This window comes from Puntigrus tetrazona, chromosome 20, assembly GCF_018831695.1.
Source record: "Puntigrus tetrazona isolate hp1 chromosome 20, ASM1883169v1, whole genome shotgun sequence".
NCBI lineage: Eukaryota > Metazoa > Chordata > Actinopteri > Cypriniformes > Cyprinidae > Puntigrus > Puntigrus tetrazona.
The window spans coordinates 9713020-9734971 of NC_056718.1; the positions used below are offsets into that span (position 1 = coordinate 9713020).

General features: G+C 36.0%; 1 protein-coding gene across 1 annotated transcript; it reads right to left on the reverse strand.

Moving 5' to 3' along the window:
• Positions 1 to 247: 247 nt before the first annotated feature.
• dsg2.1 (desmoglein 2, tandem duplicate 1) lies at positions 248 to 12397 on the reverse strand. Its single transcript, XM_043220063.1, has 14 exons — positions 12130 to 12397; positions 9997 to 10125; positions 8889 to 9050; positions 8631 to 8772; positions 7639 to 7802; positions 7261 to 7392; positions 6980 to 7165; positions 5748 to 6139; positions 5522 to 5664; positions 4379 to 4600; positions 3752 to 4006; positions 3028 to 3155; positions 2650 to 2913; positions 248 to 2288 (listed from the first exon to the last, which is right to left on the reverse strand). The coding sequence occupies exons 1-14, from the start codon at positions 12181 to 12183 to the stop codon at positions 1275 to 1277; spliced, it is 3387 nt and encodes a 1128-aa protein (XP_043075998.1). The 5' UTR covers positions 12184 to 12397; the 3' UTR covers positions 248 to 1274.
• Between the last annotated feature and the right edge of the window lie 9555 nt (positions 12398 to 21952).

Genomic DNA, 21952 nt, shown 5'->3' on the forward strand with positions numbered 1-21952 from the left:
TAAATTAAAAAGTAATGCATTACTTTTCTAGTTACTCAAGAAGTAATCTGATTATGCAACTTGTAAGGCGTTCAGTTCATTATAGAATTGTGTTTTCCCGATTGCCATGGCTTGTTTTTGCCAATTTCTTTCTTTGAAACTAAACTTGTAAAATCGCAAGAGGAATAACTGGCCTCCCTCGAATCACTACTTTACAGATTCCAGCTTTTGTTGACACTTGCCCACAGACACAGTTCTACACAACGGATGACATTAAAACAACGTTTTTATTGTCTTTAGGAATTCTTTTCCACAGTGAAACATATGAAACATTTATAAAATCTGCTTTAAAAAAAGAATTTCTAAACAGCCTTAAGCAGCTTTACAACATTTTGAATTGACCCCTGAACAAAGTTTCTCTGTTAAAACCAGCAACACTTTCCCAACATGTAGCTAATGAGTCCATTTCTGGGAAAGTAGGAAACCACTGCCCACTGCAGAAAAAAAAATGTACCAAATTCCATCAAAAAAACAAAAGAAATGTGCTTTAGCTACTGTATTCATGAATACAAGCATTCTGAGAGAGAGAGAAAATCATAACATTTCATACACATGATCATTATTGCTTGGAATGTAGGTTTGGTCTTTTCGTTTTAACCACACTGCAAAGAGAAACCACAAGCTTCTTGCTAATCAGGCTTCTTGTTTACAAACAGTAACTAAGAAGAGTATTAAAAAATACTGTAAAAATGCAAACCATACCAGTGCTGGTTAATGAAACACACTTTTCATTTTTTATAAAAAAGCTACCCAAAATATACATTACCACAACTTTTCTAAAAACAAAACCAAACAAAATCTGTCCTTCCATAGTCTTTAGAGGTGACTCTGCTTGACTGATTTCCGGCTGTGTTTATCTTCTCATATATCTGCCTTTTACTAAAATAGCTTGCAGACGATTTGCATAAACTGCACAGAAATGGCCTGAGGGCAGCTTGTGCATATTTTCCGCAAACAACAGTCTTTACAGAGCACACGCTGAATGCAGTAACATAATATTTTAAATGCAAGGGATAGACTAAAAAAAGAAAACGAAACTCGTACAGTGCACTACACAGACAGAGAAGTAAACTCAAATGCATTAAAACCAGTTTTTCAAGCATTATTTGCATATTCTTTGTGACCTAACATGTTGAAAACATGAAACTCTAATGATTTGTATACATGAGCTATGAAGGCATGATTTATGACTTTCTAAACACTTATGACTGTACAACTACTGAATGAGCTCTGCTTTATTGCTTAACACTTTGTGTTGACACAACCTTTCTCTCCTGGACAACGACTTTATGTGACGATGGGTTTTGGTTAATCTGGATAGATGACCCACCCAATCCTACGCTACCGAATGACCCTTGGGTGGACACCATGCCCTTTTGAAGGCCCACACCTGATGCCCCTTTGCTCTCCATATAAAGGACATTTTGAGATCCACCGTGAGTGGAAACGCCTTTTTGGAGGGACCCCTGAATCACGTGACCCCCTTGTCCTTCCACGACCATCAGGCCCTGAGATCCAGCAACCCCTCTCTGAAGCGTCCCCTGAAGGACTTGACCGCTCGCGGCTCCCCCATCCACCAGGAGCACTTGTGATCCAGAGAGATTACCGGCGTGCAGCATCCCAGCCTGAACAGGTGCCCCTCTTTCCACAAGCACCATTCTCTCTCCGTGGGACAGGGTATTCGTTGCTATGTTGGCGCCCTGGACTACAACCCCCTCGGCTACCGGGCCGCTGTTCAGCACGTACATGTTCTGTCCCACGGCGGGCCTTTCGGCGAGCAGTACTGTGCTGGGCTGAGGCTCCACCATGTAGTACATTGGCTGCGGTTGCACCAGGAGCGTTGGAGCCGGCTGGACACTCGTGATCATTGTGGGGCGGTTGTCTGTTACCATGACGTTCTCCACACGGGTAGATGCGTTGGAAGCTATATTCAATGCGTTTGAAGATATAGCTCTGTTAGTGGTAATATTCCCAGGGTTTATGATGTTAGTCGATGAAGACACCACCTCGGTACGGTCCACGATGGGTTTGGGAGGGGGGGGAAGAGGAGCGGGGACCTCAGGCTTTTTACCTCCACATATTTCAGCGAGAGTAGTGAACTTGGGCCCGAGGTCATTGAGAAACTCTAGGTCATTGTTATCTTCGAGGATGCTGCAGCAGCCCACAGAGCCCACAGGAGAGCCCTTTCCTTCGTAATCATACACTATAGACTCATTCTTAGCAAATCCATCCTCCATTCCTCGGCTTTTCTGTAACACACATAGAACAACGCAAATATATAAATGTGATCCACATAAATAATACAATACAGCGATATAATAATAGTCACAGATTGAACAATGACATGATAGGATGATGAAACGAAAGAACAGTAGATGCAAAGATGCAATGATTTATTTAATGATAAATAGAACAATATCTATTAAAACTGAATGATCAACAATAGGTAGATTGATAGAACAATAAATAAAACAATAAAATGACAATGCCAAAACAATAGAATGAAAAGAGATAGATAGATAGATAGATAGATAGATAGATAGATAGAGATGCATAATTAATCACACTGAAATTAACTTTATATACACTATTCTATAGGTATATACTAACATTTGAGTAGTATTGACTCAGGAACTTATCAGATGCAGCCAGTCCATCAAAATCTCCAGCTATAGTCATTCCTCTACTCCTTCTTCTGCTCGAGTCCATGTAGGACATTTCCATATCATTATAGCCACGGCCACCCATTGTGGAAAAGGAGTCCATGAAGGCTGCTCCTCCTGCTCCTCCTGCTCCTCCCATGCCACGCATACCACCCACGTCTCTTAAACCATACCCTGACCTTCCATCAATTGCGTCGACTATTGGAACATCCTATCAGAGACAAAATGGTACGATTTATTCAGCTTTGAGATAAATTTGAATAAAAATAACACTTTGATCAGACTTTTTTCCTGATAACATACAATCAGAAGTTCTAGATCTTACCCTGTCCTCTCCTTGGCCCTCAGTATGGTAAGAGATGAGATGCTCTTTAGTGTCATAGGGCATTTCTGTGAAAGCTCCCCCCAGTCCAGCAGCTCCACACTGACACAACAGCAACAGGAGTGGGATGACTGTAACAGAGGAGAAATAAAGCAATTATTTTCAATCATAACTAACATTCATACTATCTTTTGTGTTCTCCAGAATAGCGATGACAGAATAAGGTTGTTAGAAAAGCACGATCAAGCAAATGAAGGTAAGGCAAATTTTGTCCTGTTTGGTCAAAATAAACTCTCAGACACCATCAAAACATGCAGAGCAGTGATAGTTTGGGGTGTGGCCAGAGTGGGACTGTGTGACACATGGAAAATGAATTTGGTTTCAGAAGTGAATGACAAGATTTGAAGAGACAGACATTAACATTCTTTTATAAGATGAAGGAATTAACGAGTGGTTTCAGTCGAGGTGACAAACCTTTAGAGCATCTTTTCGAGAGGTAAACCCATGCTTTTGTGTTAGCTCTTGAACTGTGAGTAGTTTGAAAATATGCTTTATAATATCTATTTTTGTATTTTTGTAATGTAAATAAAATAGCTCTGCAGAAACTGCATACTTTGGCTTTAAACGCGGCAGAAATAAAAATCAGGCAATCGACTAAATGTCTAGAGAATGACATAAAAAGTCAGATTTCCATGGTAGACTTTGTTAAGATATTAAACAAACTTACGCAGCAATGCAAGGAGTCCAAGGAAGAGCAGGCCAATTCCGGCTGCTCCAAACCTGGATCCCTTCTTTAATGCTCCTGCTGCTCCACTTGTTCCACTTGCTCTGGCACAAGCTCCCTGGTCGGTACAGGTGCACACATCCACCTGAATCTTCTGAGGTTCTGGACATGACAACCCCTGCTGGTCCTTGACCTCCACCATCAGATCATATTGTCCCGGCCACGGCTTGTCCTGGGTTCTGAAGATGGCAGTGGTATCTGGTAAGAAGAAAAACAGAAGATCTCAACCACTCAGTAGTGACAGAGTGCCAGCAGAAGCACACGTGTGTGTTATGGTAGTCTTGTGTATGTGTGGTGAAAACTGTCACGGAAGAGAAGAAACAGTTGAATAAAGTGGTTATTTACAAGTATTCTAAGTCAGAAAGTTCTCGTATTTCATCTCATTTGTGGCATGAAGATGAACAAAGGTCTTGAAGTTTTTGAAAAGATGTGGCAAATGGAGGTACTGCAGCAGTAGTTTTCTATATCTATTCATATTTTTAATTAGATTTAACTGCAGTACAGTTTTTATTGTTATGTCAGTGAAGCATTCTTGAGGGTCAAAAAATAACCTGGCAACATCTGGCATACCATTTAAATGCTCAACTGTCCATTTGCCCTGGGTTCCTTCTGGGACAACATTGAAGGTGAATGGAGATCCATTGGGTGGAGCATCCTCATCCACTGCAGTGACTAAGACCGCATCCTTATCAGTACAGAGTGTCTGGACTTTGCTTGTAAGAGTTGGGCAGTGGTCATTAAAATCCTCTACTTGAATGGCAATGGTGCCTGTTGCTGTCTTTGAAGGCAAGTCTGTAAGAAAAAAGGAAAAATGTGTTTAACAAATAGTATTTTTTATTTACATTCAATACACAAATATAAATGCGAGATGTTATAATACTGTAATATATATATATATATATATATATATATATATATATATATATATATATATATATATATATATATATAAAAAGAGAACAATATATAAAAAGAGAATGCAATATAAATGGATCAATTAAATTAATTAAATCAAATAGTTTTTTACAACATAACTTGCAGGTAATTCTGCATCCAAACATTGACTGTTTTCAGTAACTATTGTTGTTCAATGTGAACATGGCGCCATCTTCAGGACAGGTTATGTTTTTGAAATGTCAATTACATTACACTATGTGGCCCACTGGAAAAATGATTGGTCTGTAAGTTAATTAAATATATTATCACATATTATGGCAGTGAACCGTAACCTGGAAACATTTCGAAGCAGTTAAAAAAGAAAAAAAAAAAAAAGAGCAATTGGATAAATAAAACAACAAAGACTTCAACAAAGAAAAGTTCTCCCTTTTCCTTAGAACCACTGTTATTTTAATATTATTTTTACTGTTATATTTTTGTTACTTTTTAATTCGATTTTATTTTTATATTTATTGTTTTCAACTTACTTTTAATTAGTGATTTTGTGGCCATTTTTACTTATTTATTTACTGTATTTTAAGTCTTAAACAGTTTTTAGTTATTTTAGTACTTTAAATAAAAATGAGAAATGTTGCCTTGGCAACTAGCTGAAATAAATGTAAGTTATATTTACATTGCTGGTAACCGAAAAGTCGCTGGTAGCCACTGACGTCCACTATATTGAAAGAAAAGACTTCCAGCACCTGTATGGTTACCAGCAGTCTAAATATAACTTATTTCTTCAAAATATAGTTAATAACCCTGCAGAGAACTCGCCTTGAGTTATGCTGTAAATCTTGGCGATGTAAGTGCCGTTAACTAGATACTTGGACTCGCGGTCGGGAGCCTTGTTCATTTTAATGGCTCCAGTCGTCTCATCTATGCTCAGCCAGTTATCTGGGTCGTATCCTTTAACATACCTATAAGAAAAGAGAAAATAGTTAGCTCAAGCTCATTTCTCATTGTTTTCCATGCCGTTTCCTCTATCTTTCTTATAACGTACTTTACATTGGTAGCTTCCTTTCCAGTGTCTGTATCAATGGCGGGGTATCTTGCGATGACCTCATTGCTGTTAAAAGTCTTGCCTTCTGAGATGGGGATGGCTTTCGTTAGGGGCATGAACTTGGGTCCTTCAGGCTGGTTTTTCACCTTGACGTTCACATTGTATATCTGACCCCCTGAGGTCGACCATGAACCGCCAGAACTGCCACCAGCGCCGCCTCCAGCTCCACCAGCGCCTCCTCCGCCGCCTCCTCCTCCTCCTGCACCACCACCGCTGCCCCCGAAGTTGATATTCATTCCCTGCCCTCCTCCAGTCACAGAGGGGTGGTACGGAGCAATGTTCTCTACACCAATGCCAAGATTTAGGTCTTTGACATCCTCGTAATCGACAGCCTGCAGGGAAAACAGACAGTTACACGCTATAACTATCCTTATCAAACGTACCGGTACTTTTAGAGTAAGCTGATACTATAACAAGGATTCAATTTATCACCCGAGTGCTGTCTGACTAACTTGATGGTAAAATGCACATTTCAGAACATCTTTTATTTTATTTAGTAAAATCATTAAGACATTAAGTGAAGAGCATGCTCCATATAGATATTTTGTAAATGGCCTACTGTAAATATATCAAAACTTAATTTTTGATTAGTTATATGCATAGCTAAGAACTTAATTTGGACAACTTAAAAGGTGATTTTCTCAATATTCAATTTTTTTTTTTGCCACCTCAAATATTGTCCTATCCTTACATCAGTGGAAAGCTTATTTGTTTCGACGTATAAATCTCATTTTCAAACAACTGACCCATATGACGCAGTTGTTTGAAAACACAATTCAGCTTTGCCATAATAGGAATAAATCACATTTGAGAATTTATCAATATAGGAAACAGTTATTTTAAAGTATAATAGTATTTCAAAAAGTTACTGTCTTTTTATTAAAACAACAATACTGAAAAGAAAAAAAGAAACTGCCATGCTATTCCTTTTTCATCAACTGCTTATCTAATTATTTTAAGCAATTATTTATTTACTTGAAAAACGATTTCAAACTATCAATATTTCTATTAAAAAATAGCTGTTATAGTAACAATTTGTTTTTAATAATTAATAACAAAGGTTTTTCCTGTGGTGTCAAAATTGCCATTGAGAGTTGTGACCAACACTGGTATGAATACTAACATTTTGGTATCCCAAAAAAGAAAAATAAGCAACAAACATCATTGCACACCTTGTCAAGCATAATAACTGCCTCATTGGTCTTAGGGTCCGTGTGAATGCTGAAGTACCCAGCCTCATTGCCTGATGCAATATAGCACTTAGTCGCCCAGTTGTCCGTGCCTTTAAGATCCAGGTCGGTTGCTTTAAGTCTCATCACCTCTACGTTCTGTGTATTTTCCTCAATACTGGCCTCAAACTATGGGAGAAAGACAAAAGAAGTTGCAAAAATTGACTGGACCACCACAGCAACACAACTGTGTGAAATGAAACATAGCATGGACGTCTTCTTACTGGGCCTTCCAGCACAGGCACATTATCGTTGACGTCATTGATCTTGATGGTGACCGTCCCTGTGGCGGCATTGCCACCTGCAGCTCCATTCAGGTCAGACGCTCTGACAAGCAGGATGTACTGATCAATAGTCTGAAGAGAGAGATGACGTGTGAATAAAAAGGTGGAATCGTCTACATGCTGCTCATTACGCTCAACAAAAGCAGCCATTGTGTCTTTACACGTTCCTGCTTTTCTCATTTAAACTGAAACAATAACAGAACATCTGGCTCTGGCCCAATGAAGTGCTGCGAATGAAGAAGAGCCAGGGCTGTGTGTGTGTGTGTGTTATGTAGCATGTGTGATACCAGAAACACATTCGATACAGTGACGTCTCACCTCTCTATCCAGGTTTGGACTGACAACACGGACCGTGCCGTCACTGTCAACTCTGAACATATTCTGTCCAGCCGGCTGCTGCTCAATAATCTCATACTTGATTTGAGAGTTTGGGTTTCCTGGCTCATCGGCATCAAAGCAATTCATCTTCATCACTACCGTGTCTGTATCAAATAAGAGTACCCATGATAGTATTTTAAAAAACATGTGATTCTTTTAAAATCACTCTTTATATATGTTTATAAAAACATTTGAATACTTTTTAGTACCATGCACTATGGCGTATGATGAAAACAGCAAAGATGCGTTAAACTGACCTAATGTGACAGTTTTACTAATATTTCTATTTAAACAAATATTGGTCTTTTGAACTCTCCTATTATCATGAAAAAAGCATCACTGTTTCCTCAGAGATAACAGCAACTGTTAAAACTGATAACATATATTTAATATTCATTGTAATAATATTGTAATAAATTGTAATTACATTTTTATACCATATTTTTGCTCAAATAAATATGTTGGTGAAATTCTTTCAAAAACATTTAAAAATTGTCCAGACCCTGAATTTTTTACACTGTAGTGTATATTTGATGATTTTATATTTTTATTAAACTATTAATTCATAAATAGCATTATCTTTTTGGGCGGAGCCACATTACATTTTACAATGAACCTCATAATTACGAAACATTACTAATATGTGCAGTTGATTTTGCAGTTGAATTAATTCCTTATTACATTCCAGTTAACTAATAATAATAATAATTATTATTATATATAGTATAATAATAATATATTATATTAGTTATAAAATAATTAGCAAAAGAAATGAATTATAATACAGAGTATACCGAACATCAAAATGAGTATATAAACAATTTTTAAATGAACAGATTAGTTAATTAAAAGATCCAGTAACCCACATGTAAACTCACATTAAAATCCTCATAAAGTTTTTTTTTATTCTTTAACAACTGCAGATCACATACCTACTGGACTGAGCTCGTCTACAGCCCCCGGATTCATCGCGCCAAAAACAGGGGGGTTGTCATTCTGATCCTTTACTTTTATTCTCAGTCCAATGTCATTTTCTGCAATCGTGCCATCTGTGAACATGGCGACGCCTGAAAGCTACAGAGGAATAAATTCAAGATCACCATCCGTCATAATCAAGCGTAGGTCTTAGAGCCGCCTTCATCATCGTCATCGTCATAAATCATCATTGTCATCACGGCCATTTCACTTACATTGTATTGTGCGATGGACTCCCGGTCAAGGATCCCCGTTATCCTGACGTATCCAGTTTCAGGATTCACCACAAATAAATTGAACGGCGGCTGGTCTGCGCCGACGCCCTTCAGTAAGTACCTCACATTTTTCAGCTTGACATCTTCTTTATCTGAGCGAATCTAAATAAATCGGAAACGCATTTATTTAAGCCTGCGGTGACCTGACACGTGAGGCATTGTAAAATTTGTTGATGATATTGTTGTACTGTACGTCACATTTCTATGCATAGCATAACAAAAATGAAAAATTGCAAAAAATGCACTCTGTCGAAGACGAGATTTAAACTCATTTTTAATTTCGTCACTTACGTCCACTGCAGTGAATGGGTGCCGTCAGAGTTCAAACAGCTGATTAAAACATTGCAATAATTTACTATATCGCAACTAATCCACATGACTCCAATCTATCTGTTAATGAACTGTAAAGCAAAACGTTTATTTGTTGTTTGTAAAAAATAAATCCACCATTAAGGTGTTTTAACTTTTAAACATTGCTTATAGCTAAAATATCGTAATGAAAAAATTTTAATGAATGGAAAAAATCCATCCCACCGTGTCCTTTCACGTCAAAACCCCCAATCTAGTTGTATGGAACTGTTTTGATCTGTACCTGTTTATATCCTGATTCAAATGAGAAAGAAATTTTATGGAGATGACGAAGTTGAAAACATTATGATATATGTGATTATGACAAAAACAGCTTTTCACTTCACAAGCCATTGATTTGTTGGAGTCATGTTGATTACTTGTGGATCATTTGATGTTTTTATGAACAGTCCGGACTCATTCTGACGGCACCCATTCACCGCCTCTATTATGCATTCACTAAGATCTATTGACGAGCAACTTTTTCCTGCAAATCTATTCTGATAAAGAAACAAACTCTTCAGTACGTTTTCACTTTTTTTTGGTGAACCATTCATGTACGTGAGATCTTATTTTTCCCTTTTTAACTCCCTGGTGAAAATAAAATTCTGCCTTACTTGTCTTTTTTATAGGCTTCGATTGCGCATTAAGGTTGAGCATTGCATATTAATGCGTCCGGCGCAGGAAAAGTTTCACTTACTTTTGCAATGAACTCTCTCTTGGTGTAATCCACATTTTCCTCCAAGATTTGGGGAGGGACGATCCATTCTCTTTTCTGCCTGTGGAGGGCCACAGAGTGCTGGAATCTGGCTTCAACCTCAAACACATGCTGTGGGAAAACAGAAATGCACATCAACAATTCGTGAAGACATTCTTATCCTGCCAAACTTCTCACGCAGCAGAAATAGTAAACCAAGAAGTATTTGTTTTTATATTTCCTGCCCTGTCTGGTGAGAACGCTCTCGTTAGTAGGAGTTGTACGTGATTCACTGATGAGTCATTATAAATGATCGAAACTGCGTTTTCGACTTGCACAGATCATACCTCAATCGTACAATTTCATGCGGTTTTTGCTAAATCTTACGTATTGTACGAGTCGCCGTGAATTTGTACAAATCGCCTAGACTTAACCCCCGCTCCTAAACTTACCCGTCACTGGGGTCTTAGACAAATCGTCTAAAAAATGAGTATTAGCCACAAATTTGCCAACTCTTAAAAAATACGGACAGTGATACTATGCTGGAGTTTGACACTGAGCTCAGACAAAAGGAAACAGATGCTGTAATTTATTTGAAATGAGTTGAAAGTGATATGATAATATTAACCTGAAAAGATTTGCAACCACAGAAAAAAAAACAAAAAAACCAACTAAAACCTCGAAGGGTTCCGATGATTTAATTCAGCAGACCTCTAATTAAGAAAGATAAGATGAAGAAATACTTGGCGAATGCGAAATGCATTCCATTTAAGTCGAGATCACCTTAATCGGACCAAACACAATTACCGTGAAACATGCACACACACAGCAGAAAGCAAAGAAAATAATATACGGTGCTTCTACAAGTGTTTATAGTGATATAAGATGGAGATTTTACATCCTTTGTAGTAATTATACAAGATTCGATACATTCGTTATGTTGCTTTATGTAAACTGTAGACCCGATGAACATCATATAAGCAAGTATGCATTTGTAAAATGGAAGTAGAAGGTATTAAAAACGGTTTATGAACCAACTGTGTATAAACACACGCTGATGTATGATAGGGTGTAATGCATGCATGGTAAAATATTAAACAACCAAGACGTATCTACCAGCACATGCTGATAAAAGCAGTAGCCTAATATATACCTTCACTGAAATTCTCCAATGTTAACTATTCCAGCTAAAGCCATTTTCTCTTTTAGTAACCATTTTAATCGATCGATGGGTGACTCATCTTCATTGGAACTAGAATAATTATTACTGAGAAATGTCAATCATTGTGGTGCCAGGGGGCGGGGATTTTTACACACACCTGAAATAGGAATTGAATAGAATAGACTAGACTAGACTATACTTTCTCACACGTTAGTTGCAGATCCAGCCTGACTGCTGTTATAACACGGTATATAGTGGAAGTAGGCGCAAAAAATACAATAAAATAAATAAATAAAATACTACAGTTAATATGATAACACCATACATCTCCAGACCAATAAATAAAAATACATAAAAATTAAAAAATACGATGAATGTTTATTTGTTAATTGACATAAGTAACATTAATATAATAGCCTATTATAATACTGTATATTTAATATTTATGTTCAATATGTACAAAAGTACAACTTCTACACAATGACTATATCGAGTTTCTTTATTTTATTCATTACCTTTGACTTTAACCACTTATTACATAAAACACCAGAAATATAAAATCAACTTTGGTATAACTTTGGACAAAGGTATAATGCATAATGTATCGTTTTACCACGTCTCTTCTTTTTTTCTTCTTCTCCACATTCAGCTGGCATTGTGCGTTTCTGTAAAGGGCTGGACAATTGAGGCGATAGCCCTCGGGCTTTTGAAGAGTTAAAAACAGTAAGGCCTTTTTCACGCAAACTTTACTAAACCTAAATAGTGTTGCTTCCCACATCGACCGCGCTATTAAAAACAATAAATAAAAAGTAAACAGGCTGCCACACAAACAAACAAACAAACAAAAGCAGTTGTAGTTTGATGAGAGTCGTGGCGATGCTTTCGCTTTACGAAACGATACTCTGCAGAAGAAGAAGCGCTAAAGTCCAGAAAGTTAACGCGGACATCTTTTGACAGACATATATATAACTTACCGATAGTCCAAAACAGAAGAGGAAAGCGACAGCGGGCGGTACACGCCGGGCCATGGCCGGAGGAGCACGGTATTTCCTGATCACCTGAGATCCGCTGCTGTCACCAGCTGCTCGGGGGGGAAACTTTAGTATATATCCCGCCGCGGGAGAAGTGTGTCCCGGTGCTGCTTGATGCGCGGTAATGCGAATGAGACCTTTACACTAACTCCTTATTCATTGTTTCTTCCACACCCTCACCTTGCGGGTTAAAAGGAGAACAAAACGTCACAAAGATGGGTGTGTGTGTGTGTGTGTGTGAGAGAGAGAGAGACAGAGTGCGAGAGAGAGAGAGAGAGAGAGAGAGAGAGAGAGAGAGAGGTGGGTAATGGATCATTTTCACAATTACATTTCATGTATCATAAAGGGTGGCAAGTTTTCTCACCCAGTAGTATCATCCTATATCCATAAGACCCATTCTTAACCCGTTATGTACTACGAGTAACAAAACTTTCAAATAAATACACATTTACGTTATTATATACATGTGTTATTGTATATGTTACAGGCAATCGTTATGGAATATAATTATATATTTAAATGAGATATTTGTAATTTTTTAAATATTTTTGCCTGATAAAGATTGCCTCCGAGTGTTATACTGCATTGCTTGCACTAAATTAATACATTTTAATATATTGTGTAACTTCGGGTTGTAGCTATGCTTTAAAAGGCACCGGGTGAAATGGTTACTGTTATGTATTTGATCATTTCACAATGATGTTTTCAGCAGGAGGTGAATCTGAATGCTGACATTTCTCTAAATGTAAGTTTTAGCGCTTTGGCTGCTTCTCGTACTGATATAATGAAGCATAAACAAAATATGAAGTACAGCGAGAGAAGAGGAAAAATGTACTTGTTCTGAAAAGTTTTCAGTTTATGGGTTTCTGCATAATGTTTTTGATAAGCAAACGTGTATGTGTATTGTGTGTTTGTACATTTATTTAGGTTTTATACATGCATATACAAACTAATGTAAAAAAAAATTATAAACACAGTGCGCACGCACGTTTGCCAATCAAGAATTTGGGTAAAAATGAATAAAGATGGGTAAAGATGGGTTTTTTTCCGTTGGCATGCAAAAATACCTTTTAAAACACATAATATCTCTATTAAAGTCACATAATTCGCGCATACAATATGCCCGTTACACAAAGGTATGCTTTTATAAATATGCACACATCTATTGCTCAATAACTGTGTGATGCTGCGTGTGAATGTTTCGACACCATCCATTTTAAAGCTTGTTTAACCCCGAAATAATGCCATTCATTTTGAAATCACAAAAAAAAAACTTGTGCTGGCTTAAAGATGGACTTCGTTAGAAGATCAGAAGCAATGCTCTTCGAGGTGCTCTTCTCTAGAATCAATATAAATAACAATAACGCTCAGCATAAACTGATTCCCAAGAAGCTCACACACCTTAACATGTGCTTCATTAAAAGTTGGTCATACTTAAAACAGCTTAACCGAAACGTGCCCGAGGGTTTGCCCGACCAAACAGCTAATCAGCAGATAGCTTTCTATTGTCTTATATTAGTAATGCACATGTGAATGTATGCTAAATTATTTTGATCGGTAGTTTTTGCATGTGACTTTCACGCGCACACTTATTTGGCCGCGATAAGACGTACATATTCCAATGTGCTCTGTGACGCAGCTTCAGTGGAAAAGGAAAGAGCGTTTTAATGAAAGGCGAAGCCTTGGAATACATGCTTGCTTTAAAGGAGGTGTAAGAAAAGAACAAGAGAAAAAAAAGAGATTGGGGCGAGACGGCTTTAGCTGTTTGTTCTTTCCTCCTGTCTCTTTCACTTACTCACTCCCGCTCAGCTCCTCTTACTTAATTGTTGGCTTTGCTGACTTGCCTCAATTTGAAAATACAAGTAATGTAAATCCAAATCATCGCGTTAAGCGCGGTACTTCAGCGTTAATATGCTTTTAGAGGCGTTAAAAAGGCCTTGGGGTCTAGAGTACGAGGGCTAAGAAAATTCAAAGGGTGTTTCGGAGGCCCTTTAGAGAGGCTCTCGATAGCCATTTGCACACATTTAGAGAAGATCCTGAATGCGAACTCCATTCAGATGAAGCCCAAGCTGTCCGAGACGCCATAAATCTGTTTCTCAGATGAGAACAAAGACGCTGAAAGAGAGGAGAAAAGAAAGAGGGATTCCACCCCGTTTAACTGGAGGGCGAACATTCTCTAGAAACGTTCATGCAAAAACGTAGAAATGCTCTCGATTTTGATTTAGATATTGTATTTTGTACACTGAAAAAGCGTAAAATGATGTATATAAGCATAAAATGTCACGGTAAATGTCACAATTAATTAGGAACGGCAAGGAACGCCATGAATTAAATTTAAGACTGAAAGGGTATTTTATCGTGAAATGTACTAAATATTTTAAATATAATAAAAAAAAAAATGACAGAGTAATAAAATTAATGTTTTGTTTTCTTCAAACAAGATAAATTTACTTGAGAAGCAAAATTACGCAAGATGCTCAAACTTCTTTTTTAAAAAGCTCAAATTGTTTGAATTTTTCTTACCGCATTGTTATATTATTGTTATTATTGTTAAATAATAAAAACACAAAATTTCACTCAAAAGTTACATGGAAACAGCAGGGAACACCATGAATAAAATTTTACATCTTAACCATATACTGGTACTGTTTTACACTAAATTTAGTGAGGTTTGAAACATATGTTCTCTTAAAAAGCCGTAACCCTTATACCCAGCTTTTACCTTCTTTTACAAATAACTGTATATTTTTGTTGTGCGTGTGCTAATTTTGTCCGGTGGTGTTCTTAGATGGAGAATGAGTACATAAAACCAGTCGTGCAGGAAACTCCCTTGAGTTTGGACGGTAAACAGTCGCAGGTCTGTATCTGTAGACGCTGCATGCACGCGCTTGTCACCTGTGCACAATGATCGTATGAGTCACGGTGAAATCAGTGAGGGTGGTTGGGAGTGTCTGGCTGGCTTAGGCAGGGTGTGTTCGTGGAAGAGTTCGGGCAACGCCTGTTCTCCACTCTCACATGGCAAACCGCCGAGCCTATAGGATGCAGGCCCACTCATCAAACACACTGTGCGTTGCTCAAATGGTATATCTCATGCTCATTTTTAATTTGCAGTTGTGGAGGCGCACATCTATCACGCCCCACTTACGTATGTTGGCCAAAATGTTTTAGGTTACAGTAATACAGCACAGCTCTCAAAGAAGTGCAAAGGTTAGTTTCAGTCAGCAATGCTTTTTTATGTATCACTAAGATACAAGTTGTTGTTATTATCACTGAAATGATTGTAATTAATCTTAATTATATTTATATAATTATAATTTATATTTTTGTATAATTTTTTCTAATGTTTTAAAATAATTTTTATTCATAATATTTTATAATAATATTATAATATTTTGTATTAACATTTGTAAAAAAAAAAAAAATAAAATTATATATATATATATATATATATATATATATATATATATATATATATATAATATATATATATATATATATATATATATATATATATATATATATATATATATATATATATACACAAACAATGATTAGCTTAAATTAAATAATTTTATTTGATTTAACTATAATAACCCTGGTTAGTATTGTTGTTATAGTACAGTTTAGTACAGTATGGCGTTTAAAGGAAACACTGGGGGGGGTGTGAGTAGTGAGAAAAAGTATTACGTATACTCTTGTAAGGGCAGGGTTAGAATAGTTTATGTTAGGTTAGGTTGTGGATTTCCATTTCCATGAAATCTCTACCAGTTCATTTAGTTGGAAGAGAGGGTGAAGCATTATATTCAGTGTTCTTCTTTAGTATGTAAGGATTAGTTCAGGCATACTTTCACAGGACTGCGCAAAAGTGAAAAAAAAATCTAAACTGTTGTCTTTTCGTTCATAATTGTTGTTTGAACCATAAATTGGCCGCACCTTTGTCATAGTAAGGAGCACACAAAGCATAAGGATAACAGTTTACAGTCTTAATAATCCATACAAAAAAGTTGAATATCATGAAACACATACATTTTTGTTTATTGTTATTTCAAAAAGTGAAACTTTACACTACATTTTAAAAGTGCTACCTGCTGTTTGTATATGCACTGCACTACAAATGCAAAAGAAGATCATGTTCATCTATAAAGTAGAGATCTACTTCCTCTTTCTTTTCATAGATTTACATGCATCCGTTATAGTTTGAGTGAAAACTAAAATGAAATAAGCAGGCTGGGAGTTTATGATGATCACTTGGCCTCTGACACACCCTTGCATTTCACTCACATTCCTGCGACTCTCTTTTTTTTCCTTTCTGTCTTTTCACCCCACAATTAGTGTCTTTCTCTCCGTCTCGCTCTGTCACTTCCACTTCCCTGTTTTCTCATAGTTAGTCTCATAGCAGCATTTCTAAACTAATGCTAAATAATGTTACAGTTTTTCGATCTCCACAATCTCCGTTTCCCTTTCTCTCCTGCGCGCTTTCCTCTCTTTCTGTGCGGGCACTCTTTCTTTCACCTTCATTCTCTTTCTCTCTGTGTCGCTTTAAGAGTGAAGTCAAAAGAAAACAGCTCCATGACAACGGCTGGGAGTGAAACCTGAGCGCGGCGATAAGGCCGGAGAAACAGGAGGCGTGTCCAGAGTCTCAAATGAACAGTGTTTCCCAGCACTCGGCCATGCAGACCTAAAACTTCAGCCATCCTTTTGCTATTTCTATTCACTAAAGGCTACAACCAGCAAATCTTCATTTATATATTTTTGTTAGGCTTGGGGGGAATAGTACAGCACATTAGCCCAGCTTATTTGGGATACATTAATTACAGTAATAACAATAACAACTAGTGTTTAGTTCATGTTTACTGCATTATACTACATTAAACTTCAAAATTTGGGATTGGTAACATTTTTTTTTGTATGTTTTTGAAAGATGTCTCTTATGCTTATTAAGGATGCATTTATTTGATCATTTCTTGCTATTACCAATGTTGAAAACACTTAATTATAATTATAATTACTTTTGGAGGAATCTGAAAATCGTCATATAACCTTTACAATCTTTACTGCGACTTCAATCCAATTAAAGTGTCTTTGCCGATTTTTTAATGAATTTTAATGAATGAAAATAAATTGAACAATGATTTGAGTTCCTATATTTGAATTGAGGCAGCAAACTGGACTACAGATCAAAGCAGAATCAAAATGTAATAAACCGCTTTAATTTTAATTAGTGCTAACGATTTAAATAATATATGTGTGTGTTCTGTGTATATTTATTTTTTATATATAAATACACACACAAACAGCATATAATTAGAAAATATTTCCATGTATTTCCATGTATATATTTATATATTTATATACATGTACATATTTTTTAAATATATTCAAGTATAAACATTTTACTTAAATATACACATCAATGTGTGTGTATTTATATATACATAATAAATATACACAGTGCACAAACATATATTATTTGAACAAAAAAAAATCACGATAAATAATTTGACAGCACTAATCGGAAATAATTTGCTTACAAAAAGAAAAATGTATCATTTCCTACCCTAACACTTTGAAAGGTAGAGTACAAAGCAGATTTTGGTTCAAATATATTAGTCTCTTTACATCATATCACTTTAATGAAATACATAGTAATAAGTTTTAGAATACATAATGATTTTTTTTTTTTTTTTTACCGACAGTTCATCCAAAAAAATGCTTTGGAGCGTATTGACGCACAGAGATAGTGTCAGAAAGCTTGTTGTGACACTGACTGAATGCCATGAGAGGCCGACTGGGGTGAAACCACTGACTCACTGTCTGACTGTCATCACACGTACCTATCTGTCACACATCTGTAAAAGTACGACACACCCAGAGTACAAATAATGCTTTCATGGCAACTTCCAGTGCCCCAAACTATATTTTAAATGCACTAAAAATGTCACGTTCGGGTCAGAAAATATGTTGTTGCAATACATTTTTGCACACGCTGTTACAATGTTCCACACGAACTCGATTGTCGACATTAGGTTCGTTCCGGTGTTTATTGAGAGATGGCAAAATGAGGGAAAGGAAACAAGAGAGAGAGGGTTGCATACCTGCGCTCTGAAAGCGAACAAACAGAGCGCAGAGTGAACTCTCGTGTTGAATTACATGCATGCACCGGTGCTCATGCATACAGAATGCATTATCTTAAACAAAGCCGTGCCACGCAGTACTGAAGTATGTTTTTATGAGCTGTCTGAAAATGAATCAGTTTGAGAGGGAAAGTGCTTTATGCTTGAGGTTGGGATGCATCTGGGACGCTTGCTGTCAGCGTGTATCAATAGCAGCCGTACCGTCACTGTCAATAGTTATCACATCCCATCTCACACTTGGTTTAGTGACTGGTATCTCTTTCTCTCGCTCTCGCCTTCACTCTCTCTTTCGTCGTTTTCTTTTATACCGGGACTGTGCACCATTCAGAATGGAATAATGATTTGAGTTCCTAAATCTGAATTGAGGCAGCAAACTATGAATCTGATTTAAATTGAACAAAGTAGAATAAAAATGCAAGGAATCTGTAAAGTGTAGATTTTTATAATACATCAATATTTTTCATAATACATTTATTTGTTACTGATTTTTCATTTTTGTCCATCTGAATATAACACATAAACATGTAAATATATACGGGGCATCCAGAAACGTTCATATAATAAATTATATATATATATATATATATATATATATATATATATATATATATATATATATATATATACAGACACAATTTATTTATGGCAATATTTAATTTTATTAAGTCATGTGAAAACAATGTGGTAGACATTTTTAGTGCTGTATGGCAAAATAAAATCATTACTGGAGGATGTAGATGGAATGAAAAGATAAGGATATATATATATATATATATATATATATATATATATATATATATATATATTTTAAATAACTGATTTTTTATATATATATATATATATATATATATATATATATATATATTTTTAAATAACTGATTATATATATATATATATATATATATATATATATATATAATCAGTTATTTAATATATATATATATATATATATATATATATATATATATATATATATATATATATATATTTTTAAATAACTGATTATATATATATATATAATCAGTTATTTAAAATATATATATATATATATATATATATATTTTTTTTTTTTTTTAATAACTGATTATATATATATATATATATATATATATATATATATATATATATATATATATATATATATAATCAGTTATTTAAAATATATATATATATATATATATATATATAATCAGTTATTTAAATTATATATATATAATTTTATTTAATGAAGTAGACTGAAAAGTCATATACCTGCTTTAAGTCTACATTTATCACATCTTTGGACTCTTTTGTTTTTGTGTGCCATGTGTTCAGTGTGACCTAATTTGAGTTAATTGTCTTATTGTGTTGTTAATTGTCAGCTGTGTCTTGTTAATTTAGTAATTTACTTTGTGTACTTAAGTCCAGTTTGTTTCAGTTCAGTTTGTCTGAACGTCTTCTTTAATACGTGTGATTTTTGTCCTACCTGCTTGCTTGCTTGCTTGCTTGCTTGCTTGCTTGCTTGCTTGCTTGCTTGCTTGCAACGATATTGTTTATCTTGCGTGTAGAAGATTAAAAGACTATTTATGTTATATTCTCGTCTAGCGCTCCTTCAAACCACACCGTGACACTATTTAAATAATAAATAAACTTAATAATCTATTAGTATTTATATATAGATATTTTTTTTTTGACCGTAGAAGGGCAATTTGTTCCCATATTTTTCTATTTAATTTACACTGTCATCTGAAAACAGTGTTAAAGACCGGAGACTGTATTTAACTAGCTCAAGGATACAAATATTTAATAAATATTAAAGTTCAGAATATTCTGGAGTACAACAGATAATTCCGTAACTTTAGTACGTTTCTTGCGCTTCATTCAGTATGCTGAGAGAATTCAAATTACAACTCATACATTGATATCACGCCAATTCTCGGATTGTGATTTTGCCCCACCTTGTTTCACACACTGATTTTCTCATGATCCAGTCATAATGAGCGAGCTTGATGTGATTTTCATCTGTCAGTCAGGTGTGGGGCGGTGTAGCAGGAGCTCACACCCAGACTCAAGACAAGCTTCAGGGCTTCAGCATCACCCAGCACTCAATGTGCATCACCGCATCGAGAAGATCGGGATTTTTATTTCTTACCATGACACAGTCACCGCACCAAAGGATTATTCACGATTACATTCACAAAGAAAAAAAAAAGAATAATAAATAAAGTTGAAATAAGGAATTAAAATATATACGCTGTTGAAAATTGTTCTGCTATATAAAGTGAAAATAATATTTTTTTTTAACTGAGGTAGTGCATTTTAGATACTAATAAGCACGCTTTCAGCACTAATATGTACCTTTAGGTACAAATGCGCGCCTTCTGAAAAGTGCCACCCAAGTGACAGCTTTTGTACCTTTTCTCTGAGAGTGCACATCTCTCTGCTGAGAAATACCTGTGTAGTTTCTAGCACGAGTGAAGGAAAAATATTAATGAAAAGGGTAAAATATGGTCAGGGGGTGGAGGCTGGAAAGTGTACATGCTGTTCACCTGGGGACTGGGTGCTCCTCGGGGACATGCGTGGCAACAAACACAGCTATTCAAGCTGAACCCATCTACCTTTGCTGTTTCAATCATTGCTATGGCGACAGAACATAAAGGGACTCCGAGAGCATTCACTATAATTATTAATTTAATAATTTCTTCAATTTCTGTCAAAAGGCTCGACGTGTTTCATGCTGCTCTTTTTCTGTGTTTTACTCTTTGTATACTTTCTAGCAGTCAGGCTTTAGTGTGCAATTAATTAAAACACTTCACCTGTTGACTTGAAAAAATGATTAAGGAAGACAAAACAGCCTGGTTGCAAACTTTTTTTCTAAATATCGTCCTTTCTGTTCAGCAGAGCAAAGAAAATCGTACGGGTTTGGAACTAAATGAATGATGACAGAAATTTCATTTTGGGTGAATTATTCCTACCATTTATCAGCTGCCAATTTGGTTAAATTTTAGAGAGTCCCACCTATTTAATGACAATGAGCTGTTCTTTTAAATTAATTAATGAATGTGCTGTTTTTAGTGATTCAGACCTAATTGACCCCTATAGGCCAATTATCCACTAACTAGTGCTAATAAAGTGCACTTGCATGAACTAGTCACCTAACTTAGCAAGATGTCAGCTGTTTCTATATGCCCTTCTCTCTTGACCATGCAGTCACTTCCACAACAGGCATCTATCCGTGCTTTAGTAAAATGCAGAAGAGTTGAGCGAGCTGTACACAATAGTTCAGACTCAACACTTACTGACGGGACTCTGCCAAATTCCTTTCCGCCCAACCCAACCCCATCCTCCACCTCCCCTGCACACAAACACCGTCATATTGCAACACGCTCATCTCCGGGGCTGTCGGCTTCTCGGCTTCCACGTTAACCCTTCACAGAAGGGTCTCAAAACCTGACAAATGACCTCCAGAAAAACGATACCCGCCTTTGTCCATTGTTTGCCGCTAATCTGTGTCTCTCTCATCAGTTTTTTTCTGCAAAATAAACCTGACTAGTTTAGAAAGCCAGAAAGGATTTAAACAAAGCCGATCTCAGGACAGTTCGTGCATATTTTACGCCAAGTGGCGCATTTTATTTATTAATCTTTTTTACATT

Coding starts and splice junctions, on each gene's coding strand:
- dsg2.1 (XM_043220063.1), bottom strand. CDS start 12,183: ATGGCCCGGCGTGTACCGCCCGCTGTCGCTTTCCTCTTCTGTTTTGGA. Junction 10,126..12,129: donor TCTTCTGTTTTGGACTATCG/GTAAGTTATATA, acceptor GTTTTCCCACAG/CATGTGTTTGAGGTTGAAGC. Junction 8,773..8,888: donor AGTCCATCGCACAATACAAT/GTAAGTGAAATG, acceptor ATTCCTCTGTAG/CTTTCAGGCGTCGCCATGTT.